The 14689-nt window shown below is 57.1% G+C and overlaps 7 protein-coding genes across 7 annotated transcripts; 3 read left to right on the forward strand and 4 right to left on the reverse strand.

The window, feature by feature from the left end:
* Window positions 1-5: 5 nt before the first annotated feature.
* On the forward strand, window positions 6-1187 carry QBC33DRAFT_21415 (uncharacterized protein). Its single transcript, XM_060422700.1, has one exon. The coding sequence runs from the start codon at window positions 222-224 to the stop codon at window positions 1077-1079; it is 858 nt and encodes a 285-aa protein (XP_060288841.1). The 5' UTR covers window positions 6-221; the 3' UTR covers window positions 1080-1187.
* Window positions 1188-1632: 445 nt separating this feature from the next.
* Window positions 1633-3063, forward strand: QBC33DRAFT_21421 (snRNA-activating protein complex subunit 4). Its single transcript, XM_060422701.1, has 2 exons — window positions 1633-1986; window positions 2110-3063. Exons 1-2 carry the CDS (start codon window positions 1757-1759, stop codon window positions 2843-2845), a joined length of 966 nt encoding a protein of 321 aa, XP_060288842.1. The 5' UTR covers window positions 1633-1756; the 3' UTR covers window positions 2846-3063.
* A 529-nt stretch (window positions 3064-3592) lies between these two features.
* QBC33DRAFT_583672 (S-adenosyl-L-methionine-dependent methyltransferase) lies at window positions 3593-5007 on the reverse strand (the record flags this gene model as incomplete). Its single annotated transcript, XM_060431382.1, has 2 exons — window positions 3593-4560; window positions 4903-5007. 2 exons carry the CDS (start codon window positions 5005-5007, stop codon window positions 3745-3747), a joined length of 921 nt encoding a protein of 306 aa, XP_060288843.1. The 3' UTR covers window positions 3593-3744.
* A 371-nt stretch (window positions 5008-5378) lies between these two features.
* QBC33DRAFT_521982 (NAD(P)-binding protein) lies at window positions 5379-7135 on the reverse strand. The gene is made up of 3 exons (XM_060426505.1): window positions 6892-7135; window positions 6390-6827; window positions 5379-6322 (listed from the first exon to the last, which is right to left on the reverse strand). Exons 1-3 carry the CDS (start codon window positions 6953-6955, stop codon window positions 5643-5645), a joined length of 1182 nt encoding a protein of 393 aa, XP_060288844.1. The 5' UTR covers window positions 6956-7135; the 3' UTR covers window positions 5379-5642.
* A 287-nt stretch (window positions 7136-7422) lies between these two features.
* QBC33DRAFT_21507 (NADP-dependent oxidoreductase domain-containing protein) lies at window positions 7423-9235 on the forward strand. Its single transcript, XM_060422715.1, has 3 exons — window positions 7423-7465; window positions 7710-7986; window positions 8213-9235. The coding sequence occupies exons 2-3, from the start codon at window positions 7747-7749 to the stop codon at window positions 8990-8992; spliced, it is 1020 nt and encodes a 339-aa protein (XP_060288845.1). The 5' UTR covers window positions 7423-7465; window positions 7710-7746; the 3' UTR covers window positions 8993-9235.
* Window positions 9236-9286: 51 nt separating this feature from the next.
* On the reverse strand, window positions 9287-12064 carry QBC33DRAFT_21473 (uncharacterized protein). The gene is made up of 5 exons (XM_060422705.1): window positions 11662-12064; window positions 11051-11539; window positions 10184-10992; window positions 9916-10111; window positions 9287-9831 (listed from the first exon to the last, which is right to left on the reverse strand). Exons 1-5 carry the CDS (start codon window positions 11827-11829, stop codon window positions 9478-9480), a joined length of 2016 nt encoding a protein of 671 aa, XP_060288846.1. The 5' UTR covers window positions 11830-12064; the 3' UTR covers window positions 9287-9477.
* A 622-nt stretch (window positions 12065-12686) lies between these two features.
* On the reverse strand, window positions 12687-13857 carry QBC33DRAFT_21775 (uncharacterized protein). The gene is made up of 2 exons (XM_060422748.1): window positions 13658-13857; window positions 12687-13598 (listed from the first exon to the last, which is right to left on the reverse strand). Exon 2 carries the CDS (start codon window positions 13552-13554, stop codon window positions 12730-12732), a length of 825 nt encoding a protein of 274 aa, XP_060288847.1. The 5' UTR covers window positions 13555-13598; window positions 13658-13857; the 3' UTR covers window positions 12687-12729.
* Window positions 13858-14689: the final 832 nt, after the last annotated feature.

Genomic DNA, 14689 nt, shown 5'->3' on the forward strand with positions numbered 1-14689 from the left:
CCCCCCGTGGTCGTCGGGTTTCCTTTTTGTCACTTTGACTCTTTTTTCTCACTCTGCTCTCGCCCTCTACCTCTGTCCCTCTCCTTGGTGGCTTGCTTTTTTCCTTCCCCCGTTCATTAGTTCTCTGGGGCTCGAGTGGCTCGAGTACGACCCTGGGCTGCCAAATCCGCTTTGGGCCCCAGCACTGAATCTGCAATCTTCTTCCAAAAGGGAGAAAGGCCATGTGTGCCTGTGTCAATGTAGGTACATACCTGGTCGCTTTTCCTCTTTCTGATAGCGTGGGCAAGCATGGATCATGGGAAATACTACTTAAGTCCCATTTGCATACACTCGGTATGCCATGCTGTTTCCCGACTCCACATTTTGCTTCTGCACACCATTCCTCTCTCACCCCCCCCTCCCTGGGCCTCCCCCCCCCTTGTCTCTGGCAAGTCTTTCTTCTCTTGTATGGCCCAGTAGCGACGGCCGTCATTGTTCTTAGTATCCCATTCTTAAGGCCCGGTCCCATCCTGGTATATGCTCCCTCTGCTCCCTGGACCCCGGTTCCTGTCCCCCACCAACCTCAACTGCCTCCTCTGACCGTCCTTGTACTTCAAGCTTTTTATTTCCCTTCTGCATTCTATTATCAATCTGCACCTGCGCATCTTCCCGACCCTGTCCGTCCCTGTTCCCTGTCCGTTGCCTCTTCTCTCTTCCCGCTTGCCGCAGGAGAAGATGACTATGGAAAAGCCCTTCTCTTCTCCTGTCCAGATCCAGAGCAAACTAGTTTGACTGACGTATTCACCCGCCGGCGCTCCATTCTCTACCTTATCAACTCGTCTCATCTCCGTTCATTGGTGGGCGAGTGCTTCAGAGGCACCAATCATGTTGATACCTGCATTCAACACGCGAGCCACGCCTTCTTGAATCTGAGCAGTCTTTTGTTCAGCGTCGCCAGATTCTGCTTACTCCTTCTCTCTCTCTTCTTCTCTATATCTCTTCTCTACTCTCTACTCTCTTTAACCGGCCACCCGAACGCCATCCATCTGCCCTTGGACACGCCTTCTTCTGTCCTTGAATGCGCCTTCCTCTGTCCTTGAATACGCCTTCCTCTGTCTTTGGATCCGTCTTCACCCATCGTTCAGAATTCCCGAGCTCCGTACACCTTGTACCAGGGCCACGCAACCTCTAGGTCTCGTGCTGCAACAACGGCTTCCTGTCTCGCTCATTCTCTTTCTTGAGCAACCTGTTCTGATCCAGCCGCTCGAGGGCTTGTTGGGAGCAAACCTGGGTCCCGGAGGTACAGCTGAAGGGACTTAAGAGAAGGCCGGCACGTCAAGACAGCTTCTCGAACTTAAAAACTCCCGAGAGGTCACAAAAGTTTGACCTCGGACGTCCGCCAAAACTCTCAAGAGACGTCGGCCACGGCAGAAGGCGAACCCAAAGGGAGCAGAGACACGAGTGAAGGGGAAAAAGGAAATAAAGAAAGGACCAGAAAAGAGGACTAGGCGCGTGTGGCATGCGCTCATGATATCAACACCCTTCTACGCAAAGCCGGCGAGACACCGTCACCGTGGATATCGCCTCGCTTCTCAAGGCCTCTGACTCAAATGAGTCCTCCGCGTCTGCTACCCAGCGCACGTCATCACCGTCCATTCCGACCACCACGGCAACGTCAGCGGGCCCCGCGGTCCGACCATCAGTCTACGCCGCCCTGCCGGGTTTGCCGGGTTTCCAGAGTGTCGGCGTAGGGGCCTTTCCCGGCGCGAGGCGTACTATGCCGCCGCACAGCTCCGATTCGCCAGCCAAGAAGCAAAGCAAATGGTCAGCCGAGGAAGACTCGCTGATCATAGAGCTCCGAGGCAGCGGGATGAAGTGGGACGATATCTCGAAGCGCCTCCCAGGCCGGAGCCCGATCAGTTGCCGGCTTCATTACCAGAACTATCTCGAGAGGCGGAGCGAGTGGGACGAAGAGCGCAAGAACAAGCTTGCGCGGCTGTACGAAAGGTAAAAAAGACCCTAACAATCCATGCTGTTATTTCCCCAGGGACAGGTCGACGTCTGTCGTAGAATAGGGGCAGCCTGTTTAAATTACTCCCAAGGGCTTTTGGCTGACTCGTCCGTGCTTAGGTTCAAACCGGAAATGTGGGCCAAGGTAGCCGAAGAAATGCAGGTACCATGGCGAGCCGCGGAAGCCATGCACTGGCAGCTCGGCGAATCCGAGATGGCGCGGCGTGCGGGTGTGGTTCCCTTCTCTCTAGCGGCTGGGGGCGGAGACATGCCGCCACAAGTCCATCATCGAGCATCACCCTCGAGAGGGCACGCGCACTCGCATTCGCAGGGCAGCATGCCGCGTGAGATTTCGGGAATTCCGTCCCCGCGGTACAACAGGGGTCCGGGTCTCGGCACCGCCCACACCCCTGTTCCCGTGTCAATCCCTCCACCCCTGCCAGCGGGACGGGGTTTAGCCGCCCGGCACGAGAGCTTGCCTCCGAGACACTTGGGACAGTCGGACCCACACGAAGGCACCGGCTACGGCCATCCGGGGTTCGGGCTGGCGCCGATTCACACCGCCGCACAAGGTCGCGGGGGGTTGCTGCCCAGCGTCGCCGAGCTCACCACGGGAGTGAGCCCATACAGCACGCCTGCCTACTCGGCCGGCGTCGCCAGCGCGAGCCCAGTTCACAGTGGAACTGCCAGTCCCGGACCTCCGCTGCCCTCGCTCTACTCCTATCCACCACTCGAGCCCGTCGGGGCGAAACGACCGGCCAGCCCGGAGATCCCTCCTCGAGAGGCGAGCCGCCGCCGACATCTCGACCCGCGACTGGACGGAGGCGGCCCCTCGGGATCACGGCGTTCGACGTGACAAAACATCAATTGTCAGGGGACACAAGACGCGAATGACCAGCCGTGCTAGGGAAAACTGATTCCAAGAGTCGAGGTGGCGGTTTTCCAAAATAACCACAACATGATGGTGCTTCACTTGTTTCTCTTTTTGTTTCCCCTTTGACTGGGGAAGCCGGTCATCACGGAGCAAGCATTGAATTTCCTCCCTTATTTTCTATTCTGTCTACATTTTTAATCGTCTTTTTTGATCATCATCATCTGATAAAAGGTTCCTCACGACGACGACGCAAATGCATGATGCATCGGAGCTCGGGGTAAAGGGGGGGCGCGGGGGGGGGACAAATGACACAAATACCCAAATGCCTATACGTACTAGTGGTTCTCTTAATATCGAAGCGGCATATGCATTAGGCGATGGTACGAGAATTACGGTTTGTTAACTCACTGCTGCTTTATGCTTGTTCCAACATGGGTGGGACCTGGTGTTATTGTTGAGGCTGGCGATCTGGAGACGGGGGGCGGTGGAAGTATTGCAACAACTTGCTATATTGTCTTCTATCGTGTCTTTTGGGGTAAATCAGCACGGCGCCAACGGAGAGCCGGAAATAAATAAAAAGAGGGAGAGAGAAAAGAAGGAGAGAAAAAAGGCCAGGAGTTAGAAGGAAAGCTCGAAAAGTTCATTGATGGGAAGGCTGCAAGTTAAGGGACTGTGAAAACGGCTTGGAGTGAGTGGAAAGGGCAATCTTGTCGAGCCGTTTAGCGTTGCTTTATTATGTTTGTCACGATAGAGCCAACTTAGACCAAGTCGAGCTTCGAAACGCGCATACTGCACACACACACACACACACACACACACACACACAAAGCATACTGGTTTGATATCCCTCAACTAAAGACCACGAGGTAGTCCAGCTATCCTCACGATGTACCATTCGCAGCTATCACCCACCAGTTGTCCCTCTCGTACCCACTAGAGAGGACTTCGCCGCCAACAGCTCGGACGTCTTCCTCGAGCTCGCCTTTCCGGTACAGATGGTAATACCGCTGGAATGTCTGGTCGGCGGGCTGGTCATCGTCTACCACGGCCGCGGACCCCTCCCGGAGGGGTTTGCCGCCGCCGGCTGCGCCCCTCCGAGGGTCGTTCTTCTTCATGACCCACGGCACCAGCAGGTCCTGCTCGCCGCCCTCGTCCCACCCCCTGCGGCTGGAGGCCTGCTCCAGGGCCCAGACGTAGACGAGCACCCTGCCGCCGCCGCCGCCGCCGCCGCTCCGGGGCCTGACGCACCTCAGCAGCTGCCGCACCCCGTCCTGCCTCCTCTCCCTCGTCGACAGGTGGTGGATGACAGCCACGCAGATGGCAAAGTCGGCCGCCCCCTCCCGAAACGGCAGCGCCAGCCCATCCGCGACGAGAACCTCGGGCGCCACCGCCATGCTCCTGCTCCCCGATCCATCCCCCGACAGCTCCCTTCCCCGCCCCCGAGCCAGCCCCACCAGCGCGGCGCTGCGGTCGGAGCCAACCATGAAGAATTCCCCCGCACCACCACCACCACCACCATCGCCGCCGCAGACGGCGGTCAGGTACTTGCCGTTGCCGCAGCCGACGTCGAGACCCACGGACCCGGGCGCCTGCGAGCGCAGGAACTCGGTCACCAGCGGCCAGGGCTTGTGGCGCGTGGCCGAGAAGTGCGGCGCGATGGCCTCGTAGACGCCGTGTACGTGCTCGCGCTCGTAGGCCTCGGCTGCGGATGATGCGTCTGGTTCTTGTTGTTGTTGATGATGTTGGTCCATTGGTTGGTTTGCTGGTGGTGGTGGTGGTGGTGGTCCAAGGCTTCCGTCGTCATCCTTCCTGCCTGGTGGCACGTCGGCCATGTGCGATGGTCTCGGCCCGGCGGCGACGGTGTTTGTGACGGGCAGGTCGGGTGCTGCTGCTGCTGCTGCTGCTGCTGCTGCTGATGCTGCTGCTGCTGCTGCTGCTGATGCTGCTGCTGCTGCTGCTGCATGGGGGTGTGCCGAGCCCCTGCTGGTGCGCCCGACCTCAGCGGTGGTGGTGGTGGTGGTGGTAGTGGTGCATGCAACTGAGAGTGGTGCGTCTGCAGGCCCGGCTGGGCTTCGGCCCCCATTAGGCTGCGGCCTCGAGAGCTCCCTGACCGCCGTTTCGGATGCGGGCTGTGAGGGTGTCATGCCCCTTTGCCCCTTCACCGTTCTTATTTCCTTTGCCTTTTTTTCTTTCGGCCACGGATTAGGCAGGATGAAAGGGCGGACTTGGGCCTATAACGGCAACTAGCGGTGTTTATGATAGGTTATGCAACGTTATGTGTGTGTGATAACTAGATATGTTTGCGGTAGGCCGTTTGAACCTTTTTTTCTTTCAGGGTTGGGTTGGCGATGGTGTTTGTCTAACTTTTGTCCCCTCTTTTTCCCTCATGAAGAACTGGCGGGGCTTGAGAGCGTTGCGCCCGCCAAAACGCTGCTGAACTCGAGTCTGACCAAGTCAACGGTTACACTCTTCTGTTATTTTTCTCTTTATCGGAAAGGCAAATATAGAGTCATGCCCCGTAGGATTTGTTGGCTTAGTTGCAATTTCTATCTCTGAAGGAACCCGCGGAAAGGAAGAATTTCAAGAATTACACAGTAAATCAGCCCTTACATAGCATAGCTGCTCCAGCATTAATTAGTTCAGCACAACTTCTAACGCTACTTCAACGCAAAAGTGCTTCCCAAATCAGGCCGAAAGGGCTCACAAGGTTGTTGAGTCTCGTTTACTTTTAAAATGACGTCTATTAGTCTACCCGAGCCACATCCTTGCCAACGCTCTCCTATTTCTTGCCCAGGTTGAGGGGGCTCTGGGCATCATAGACGTCGTTGGTGATGAGGTCCGAGTAGGTTACGCCTCCCTGCTTCAGCGTCGACTCCATCACCTCCATGATGGCTATGCTCTCGCTCCACGGCAGCGTGTCGCTCTGAACCTTGCCGTCCCGCAGACACCTCGCACACTCGTCGGCCTCCCAGAAAAAGCCGTGGCCCCAGTCCCGCTCCGGGTCCGTGGGGATGGGGCAGTCCACGACCTCGACCTTGCCGCCGCCATCCTTCTTGATGACCTTGTACTGCAGCGGCCTGTACGCGGGGCCCATGACCTGGATCTCGCCACCGGAGCCCTGGATCCTGATCGCGGGCCCTCCGCTGTTCAGGCCATCCACATCCGTGCCCACCCGCAGCGAGGTCAGGGCGATGCCCATGCTCTTGTGCTTGGGGAACTGCAGGATGATGCTCGTTGACTCGTCGGCGCCGGTGTGGTACTTGTTGATGGCAGCCACGACGTTGGGGGTCTCCTTGTCCTCCTCGGGCTGGACATGGTAGAGGGTCTGGAACAGCCAGGTCAACGAGTAGATTCCAAGATCCAGCAACGCGCCGCCTGCCAGGTCCATGTTGACCATCCGATGAGAATCGTCAAAGTCCACCTTCCCGTTAGGCAAGTTCCTGTTGAACGACAAGTCGGCTTTATTGGACATCAACGGTTAGCAAGATTGCAGACTGCCCAGAGCCGTGGCTTGTTTATTACATACCAATGACTCGATAAACAGTACCGACAGCGCCCGACTGAATCAACTCCCTCACCTTGATGCTCAGCGGGAAGTATCTAGTCCATACGGCCTCCATGAAGAAGAGGTTCTTGGCCTTGGCGACCTCGACCAGCTTACGGGCCTGGGAAACAGTCACGGTCAGGGCCTTCTCGCAGAGCACATTCTTGCCCGCTTGCAGTGCGAGCATGGCGTTCTGGAAGTGGTGGCTGTGGGGGGTCGCCACATAGACGATGTCGACATCTGGATCAGCCACAAGCTCCGCGTACGATCCGTAAGTCTTCACCCCACTTGGTGCCTTGACCTTGGTGAGAAAGTCGACGGCCCTCTGCGGGTTGCTTGACGACCCCACGGCATACAGCTGGTGGCGCACGTCGTGAACATCACGCGCGGCCGGGTTTGTGAGGAGATCCTTGACGAACACTGTACGACGATATGAGCCTCCGATTCCGCGACGCTGATTGCTAAGAGCTTCCAGACGACTTACTCTCGGCGATCCATCCTGTCGCCATGATGCCCCACCTCAGGGTGTAGGGGGTGGAGGTTGCCATATTGCGCGGAGGTTAGAGAGTTAACCTTGGATGGGAGGATCAATCAATAGATGTCAAGGTCTAAATTGAATCTGTCCTTGGATCAGATATATATGGTTCTGGTTTACAGATCACCTTTAAATGTGCGATGTGTGGACGTCTTCTCCTTACGAGCTATCTTATAACCCCTCAACCCCTCCCTCAGAAAGGGGAAACATATACGTAATAATTTCGAGTCCAGTTTACCCGTCTTTTTTTTTTTTGGGACTATTCCTACAGCTTACCAATCCCAATTCCTGGATAAATTGCTTAAAACATACATCGTACAGTTTGAGGACTAGTAATTGGTCGATACTGCTCTCGATAGCCCGCTGGTGGGGGACAGGACCCAACGTCATACCTCTTTGAGCCCCGCAACCTCCGGCTCCGGGCACTTTGATTTGGACCTAGAACAGTCGGAGCCGTCGTAATATTGATCACCAGCGCTGATATCGATATCAAATCCGTGAACCACCCCTGCAGCGGTGTTAGGTACCAGGGACTACATCCCCTTTCGAGGTCGGATCGGAGAGGCACGACGGCTAGCTGCAAGTGCGGCGCAGTTCGGGAGACAGATATCACCGGCCCGGCAGACCCACGCTTGCGACCTCCGAGAGTCCAGACCGGCTTGATTCCGGTGTTAGGTTTCGGCCTCTCAGTCCCCGGCGGTTGTTATTTCCTAGACTATGCTTGCCTTGGTATTCTGAGAGTCCAGCAACTGAGACTATACACATAGACGACTCGTCGAGCAGGAAAGCCTCTTCCATCCGGCTATGACCTCAGGTCCACCAGTCGGTCAGGATGGCCACGAGACGGGTCTGCAGATGCCCCGGATGATGTATGGCACAGCCTGGAAGAAGGAGAGAACCGCCGAGCTCGTCTATCTAGCTATCAAATCTGGCTTCCGAGGCATCGACACCGCCGCCATGGGCAAACATTACCGAGAAGACTTGGCTGGCGAAGGTATACGGAGGGCAATCGGGGAGGGCATAGTGAGGCGTCAGGATATCTACGTCAGTTCTCCCCTGGTCATGGTCTCTCTCACGGCCCCATGCCCCTGACACTGCTTGAATCTCCTTCGTCCTGGTTCTGGCGTCTGAAAAGAGGAGGTAAAGGGGGTGAGAGAAACTCCCCCCTGAGGCAAGAGAGATGGCCATTGAACGTCACGAACCATATTTACGATATTTCGTTACTTTTGACCTAACTCGCACGTCACTCACCTCCCCCTTTGCCTCACAGATCCAAACAAAATTCACCCCAGTCGAGGACCCCCAGACCGCCGCCGACAGCCAAGTCCCCTACGATCCCACCTCCCCACTAGCCACCCAGATCCGCGACTCGGTCTCCTCGTCGCTCCGCAATCTCGCCACCATCCCGGGCAGCCCGGACCCGCCCTACCTCGACAGCCTAGTCCTGCACTCCCCGCTCCGCACCGCCGCCGCCACCCGCGCCGCCTGGCTCGCCCTGCAGCCCCTGGTCCCGCACACCATCCGCTCCCTGGGCATCAGCAACGTCGACGCCGCCATCCTCGAGGAGCTGTGGCCGCCCGCCCCTCCCGGGCAGCCACCACCACCACCCCTGCTGCCCCTCCCGTCCGTCGTCCAGAACCGCTTCCACAGGCGACAGGGCCGCTGGGACGAGCGGGTGCGGGCCTTCTGCCGGCGCAGCGCCGGCGGCGCCGCCACGTACCAGGCTTTCTGGATCCTCACGGCGAACCGGGAGCTCTGGCAGGAAGGGGGGGTTGCGGCCGGCGGTCCGGGTCCGGGTCCGGCCGAGTTCGTCGCGGCGGTGGCTCGCGGGGCCGGTGGCGGGGTGAGCACCGCGGCGGCGCTGTACGCGCTCGTGCTCGCGCTGGACGTGGCGGTGCTGGACGGGACGACGAGCGTGGAGCACATGGCTGAGGACCTGGGCGGCGTCGAGAGGGTCGCTGTGTGGCGGCGGACGGAGGCGGGCAGGGCGGTTTTTGACAAGTGTTTGGCGGCGTTTGAAGAGTGGATCTCGTCTGGGGCTCGTGGGTAATGAAGAACTTCATGTCTGTATGACAGAAGAGCGCCTTATTACTGTATGGCACTGTCGAGTTATTGTATATCCCGACGGGATCTGTCACTGCAGCGGTGTCTAATCGGATTGAGGGTCATTTTCTGGTTTCAACGCTCTTTAAGCTGCCATGCTGACTAGAACGATGTGTCTACTCTTATGCGAGATACTGCGTTTTTCAATCCGCGACCCGACCTAACTAAGCAGGGCGACGTCCGTAATGCGAAGAGGAGCTATTCTCCCAAGACCACCTCCTTAGGCCCCCTCAAGAACTCCGCGGTCGGAACGATTGTCATCACCCCTCCCCACAAATGCCTTACAGGTCATCATCCGAAAGAAGCTGCCGCACCCGACGATTCAGTAACTCTCCACCTTCAGTTTTCCTCGTCCCGGCGTGTGATCACCCTGCTTACACCCCAGTCAGCTCAATTCCAAACCATCATCCCCACCAGCCCCTCCCCCCCCGTTCAGTAGCCAGGACTCACCTCAGCCTTCCGCTTGCCCAGCACCGACTCGGGCGTGTTCTCTCGGTCCCTGGTCGCCTCGGAGTGGCAGCTGGCGTGGTAGACGCGCGGCCCCACCTTGACGGCGTCCATCCACACCCACTCCTGCGCCTCGTCCAGCCACTTCATCTCGAACTTCTCCTGGCAGATCGGGCACACGCTGTTGGTCTGCGGGTCGTCTGGTACCGCCATGTACTGCAGCTTGGGGCCCTTGGTCGCCGCCCCGCCACCGCCGCTGCCCGCCGCCCCCCCGGCGTCGTCGTCCGCCTGGGCTGACACGAATTCCGTGTCGATGGCCTCGCGCGACTTGACCCATTCCTGAAAGACGTGCCTGTCAGAAAATATTCGTTGAGGGGAAAACAACGGGGGTGGGTGAGAGTATGTGTATGCCTCTAGTCTTACCTTGTCGTCAACGTACCAGCTCCGGTGCTGGCCCCTCTTCTCCGCCTCGGCGATGAGCTGGTGGACTCGGAAATGCCAGTCCATGTGGGCCGTCTTTTTCCTGCGCCCCTCCTCGTCTGTCCTGAACCGCCTGCCGCACTGAGTACATGGCGGGCCGAGGTCCTCGTAGATTAGCGGGATCAGATGTGGGCGAAACCTATCCCGCGCGTTAGCCAGCGAGTCTCCCATGTGACAGCCAACCGCATGGTTGTAGATTCGTGATACTTACTGCTTGAGCGATGATGCCGTTAGCTGAATATCTCCGCTGTGCTCATCTCCCGGTTGCCGAACTGGAGCGCCCTTGGCGGAAGACAATAAACCCGAGAGGCCTTGGGGGAAGGAGCCCGGTGGTGGTGGTGGTGGCGCGTTCGCGGACGTCCCTGGAGGCGGCGGAGGCAGCAGGCCGGACTGCCTCAGCATCGCCATCAACGCCATCGGGTCTGCCGGGACGGCAGCTGCAGGCTTGGCCGGCTGCTGGGCGGGCGACCTTATGGCGGCGCCTAGAGTTGCCGGGGGTGGTGTCTGGGTCGGTTGTGGCGTCGAGAACTGCTGCGGAGTCGCAGGCTTCTTTGCGCCAGCCAGAAGAGTAGCCAGCGCCCCCTGCCCGAAGAGAGAGTCTAAGGACACAGGCGCCGGCGGCGCCGATACTGGCGGGGGCGGAGCTACTGCTACTGGTGCTATGGATGTAGGGGTGAGTGCCGGCGCTTGGGTATTAGGCACCCTGATGTTTACGGCAAGTTCAGAGACTTGAGTTTTAATAAGCACTAACTGGTCCTGATTCAAGTTTGAACGCTGGAGAAGACTCTGCAAGTCCAGCAATGCCCTCAGTCTTGTTTGTATACTAGCTTCAAGAGGTGCTTGTGCAAACTGAGCCTTGGTCGCAACGATCAGCTGCTGGATGTCATCATTCAACTTGTCTATGCTTATTCCTGGTTGCGGAGTACCGTAGACTTCCGGCGTTGAAGTCTGTGGGTAGGCAGGGGGCGCCGAGACCAGCGATGACACCGGTTGTGGAGTCGAACGAGAGGGTTGGGGCACCTGGATGCTCTGTTAGCCACTACACCGGTTTTTCCGGGAGGAGAGATATGCAACATACATTATTGGGGGGGATGGGATAGCCTTGTTGGATGGCGGCGGGATTTCCTAGTGGGGTTCCGTTCATTCCTGGGAAAGGAGGATGGCCATAGGGCCCTGCCTGCTGGGGACCTGACCGAGGGTCCGGCGGAGTTGGCGTCTCTCTGTACGGCATGGCCACGCGTCCTCTGCTGAGAAGCTGTTGCTGGCCTCGCAGGCTTTCCTGCTGAGCTTGAAGGGCTGTCGTCCGCGCCTTGATCAGCGCGTTTTCGATGGGCCGTACAACGTCCGGCGGAAACACCGGCCTGGTGTCGATAGAGCCGGGCACTGGCTCCTTCCACGTCTTCAGCATCTCATCCATTTTGCGCCGGGTCACATTGTCGACCGACGCGTAGGCATCCATGAACGTCTGATAGAGCTTCCGACCAAAGAACAGGGTGTACGGAGTCCCCACATTCTTGACTATGGAGTCGAGGACGTACAAGGCCGGCAGCTTTCTCTGAGGCGCAACCTGGGCAAAAGTTAGCAGTGCTATTCGGTTGGCGGAAGCCGAGTCAAGACTAGAGACTCGAATGCAAAGCAACAACGCCAGGACAGGACGCATCGCTTGGCATGCGGGAGATGCTGAATCACCTTTTTGATATGGTCCTGTAGGGCCTCCGAAATAGCAAGGGCGTGCTCCGTGTTCTCGCGGGCAACGACAGTCAAGTTCGTAATCTCATATCGAGAGTTCATGGTCAAGTCCTCCAAGGCATGACGATAGTCCTCTGCCACCTCGGCAGAATTCTCGCCGTAAGACATGATGGGCAGGCTATCAGAGCAGGCGAGGATGTCAAGTTTTCAGGGTTTGAGCAACAAGCTATCCAGCGAGCGGTTGCGAGGGGATCCTGGATGAGGCTGCACTAAGATGAGACAAACGGAACCGCCCAAATACCCCACTGCACAAAGGAGACCCCCGGCAACTACTCTCTCCCATATGGAGGACGGGTGGAGAAGGTTTTGTTCTTCCTCGGAGCAATGCCAGACAATGTCCTGTACGCCGTTTACCCCTCCACAGCCTAGCCCTCCAGGTTGTATCGATCTCTCACGAGCTCGACACCATCCGGGGCGAAGATTGTTCACAACTATCCGCCCCTGACCTGACTTGTCTAATATGTCCTTAGGGCGGCCAGAAATGACGAGCAGGTGAGTGAGAGATGAGGAATGGAAACCGAGCAAGGTGACTGTTGGGTGACGTCGCGTTGGGAGGTCGCGGTGGCTTGTCGAGATAGATGGTACGGCCGCACCCTCAGCGATACCTCTCCACTTTACGGGGCATAAAACAGGCGTCAGATATTATCTCAATGAGGTCGTCGAATGGAAGTGTCGCCGGAGTTGAAGTATTTGATGTCGTTGATTTGGGTGGGCAGAATTGGTTAACCAAGACCAGAGCATTCAGGGTGCTGGTGGCAGAAAACAAGACCAGGGAGAACATTACATAAGCAAGCAATATCCACGTGACTTTCATTTGGATACTTAGGTAATCCGTATGTACACCAATCACGGCCGTCGCTAATTTCTGTTCTTGTATGAATGAATGTATTTTCGTTCAAGCCTTTACGAGAACTCAGAAGTGACTACTAATTTTGTAGGGTATATCCATATCCGTTAACGCCAATCCCCAACTCCTTCTAATAATAAAAAACAGTGCCAGGCATCGCATCAGAAGCGAGACATGTGTGCTTCGCTATATCGGCTGCCACCGGTATAGGCAGGGTGCATCACCGTCGGGGGTCGCTGGACGTTCGGCATGATGGGGCTGGCGCGGTCGTCCCGGCCGCTGTCTCCGTGCTCGAGGTCGGCATCAGTCGGGTGCATGATGGGTTTGCTGATTTGGATCTTGGACCTCCGGAAGTTCTTGACGTTGAGCATCCTGGTCACCCGGCGGGCCGCAGAAATGTTTTCCTTCTGGCGAACCGAGGCGCTTCTCTGCGAGTATTCCTCGTAGATGTCGTCTTTTGCCGACGTGGGCTGCGCCAGGTTGCCGTCGCTCCGGATCTGGCGAGCGGTTATACCACCCTTGCCGTCCCGGAAGATAAGGGAGGACAGGATGTTGCTGAAGCCAAACGTGATGGCCAGGATACCGGAGGAGAGGACGAGGCGCCACAAAGGCATGCCGAAAATCTTCTTGCTGTAGGCTTCCTTGCCCTGGTCACTGATGAGCTGGCAGCCGAGCATGACCATGGCCAGACCGAGCCAGGCCAGCGAATGGGTGGGGCTCAAGACCGGCCAGTTTCTCTCAAAGTATCGCTTGAGTATGCCAATCATGTCGAGCTCGGAGATGATTAGGCAGAGCGCGATGGTGGACGCGAAAATGTGCGACACGGTGTCGAAGAAGGCGAAGCGATCCTCCAACCCAGACACGATGATCATGGCCCAGTTCGATGCCATGGTTGTGAGCAGGGTAATGATGGTGAGGAGGCGGAGAACCTGGAGGAAGATATGCCCGAATCCCCGAACACCGGGTTTTGCTCCCAGGTTGAACATTTTTAGTTTGCTGAAGAAGGTAATGTGGGTATTGGTGACTGGTACTAATATCCTTGTCAGTCATAATGGTACTACCCGGGCTAGAGCAGCTCCTTATACTTACGGGTTCCTGGTGATCTGATGCCGGCAGGGACTCTGGAATGAAATATATGTTGGGTTTGGTGGTGGCTTGCTAGTCTGACCTGCAGATATCTTGCTGGAAGGAAGGTGTTGAAGAGAGAGATCAATATTAGATCGAGAGAATATGAAAGGTTGACAGTCCAGTGTCTGGTAAGGGGTATGGTAGAAGTTATACAACGCAAAGGAAAGAAAAGTGAATTATGGACTCGATGGCATTGTACGCCGAACAATAGCGACCTTGTCAAAGACAATGGGAGTTCACGATGGGGTGGAGGGCGAGGACGTCTTATTATAGAACAATGGGGAGAGGACTCATTGTCCGGGACTGGGCACAATATCTCAATAGGGACTGGCGGGAGCTAACTAATTAGCTGAGGGACAAAGGAAACTCGCTCGGCACCTCTTTCACAGATTCCTGCATTGAGCGAATGTTTCGAGGAGCCGTTGGCCAATGGTTTGCTAGACGCCCTGGTTGTCTCATGCTACGGAGAAGGAGGGTCCAGAACCAGTTTGTTCAGGTCGACTGTGACTGGCGGTTTCAAGACCGCGTGTCCCTGATGGTGATTGAGGAAGGGAGCAGGTCGGCAGACGGAATGGGGTCATGGACAAGGTACAGTACATTCAGAGCATCTGGCGCGATGCGCTGGGCATGGATGTCGACCCGTTTGGCTTCCTTCGATTCGGCTTCTGACGACGATCCCCCGCTGGCAAAAGAACTGGCGTGTGGCGATCCAGAAGTCTAGCGGAGCCCAGGAACCCAGGCAGTGTCGCTGATTCCCCAGGGCGCGCATGAAGAGAGCTGCCGATCCTTTTCGTCCAATGACTCTGATGTGGCTTCCTTGGGTAGCGACAAGAAGCATTTAGCAGGTGGGAAGCCCAGACAATCCATTGATGGACGGGAATTGGTTCCTGCGGGCTGCACAGAGTCTCAACTTCCTCGCAGCTTCCATTGGCTAGCGGCTGACGACAACGGTTTCAGCTGGATTTAGCCTCAGCCCCTCCCGCGTGCCGCCGT

This window comes from Phialemonium atrogriseum (genome assembly GCF_030411735.1).
Source record: "Phialemonium atrogriseum strain 8032-3 unplaced genomic scaffold QBC33scaffold_1, whole genome shotgun sequence".
NCBI classification, from domain to species: Eukaryota; Fungi; Ascomycota; class Sordariomycetes; order Cephalothecales; family Cephalothecaceae; genus Phialemonium; species Phialemonium atrogriseum.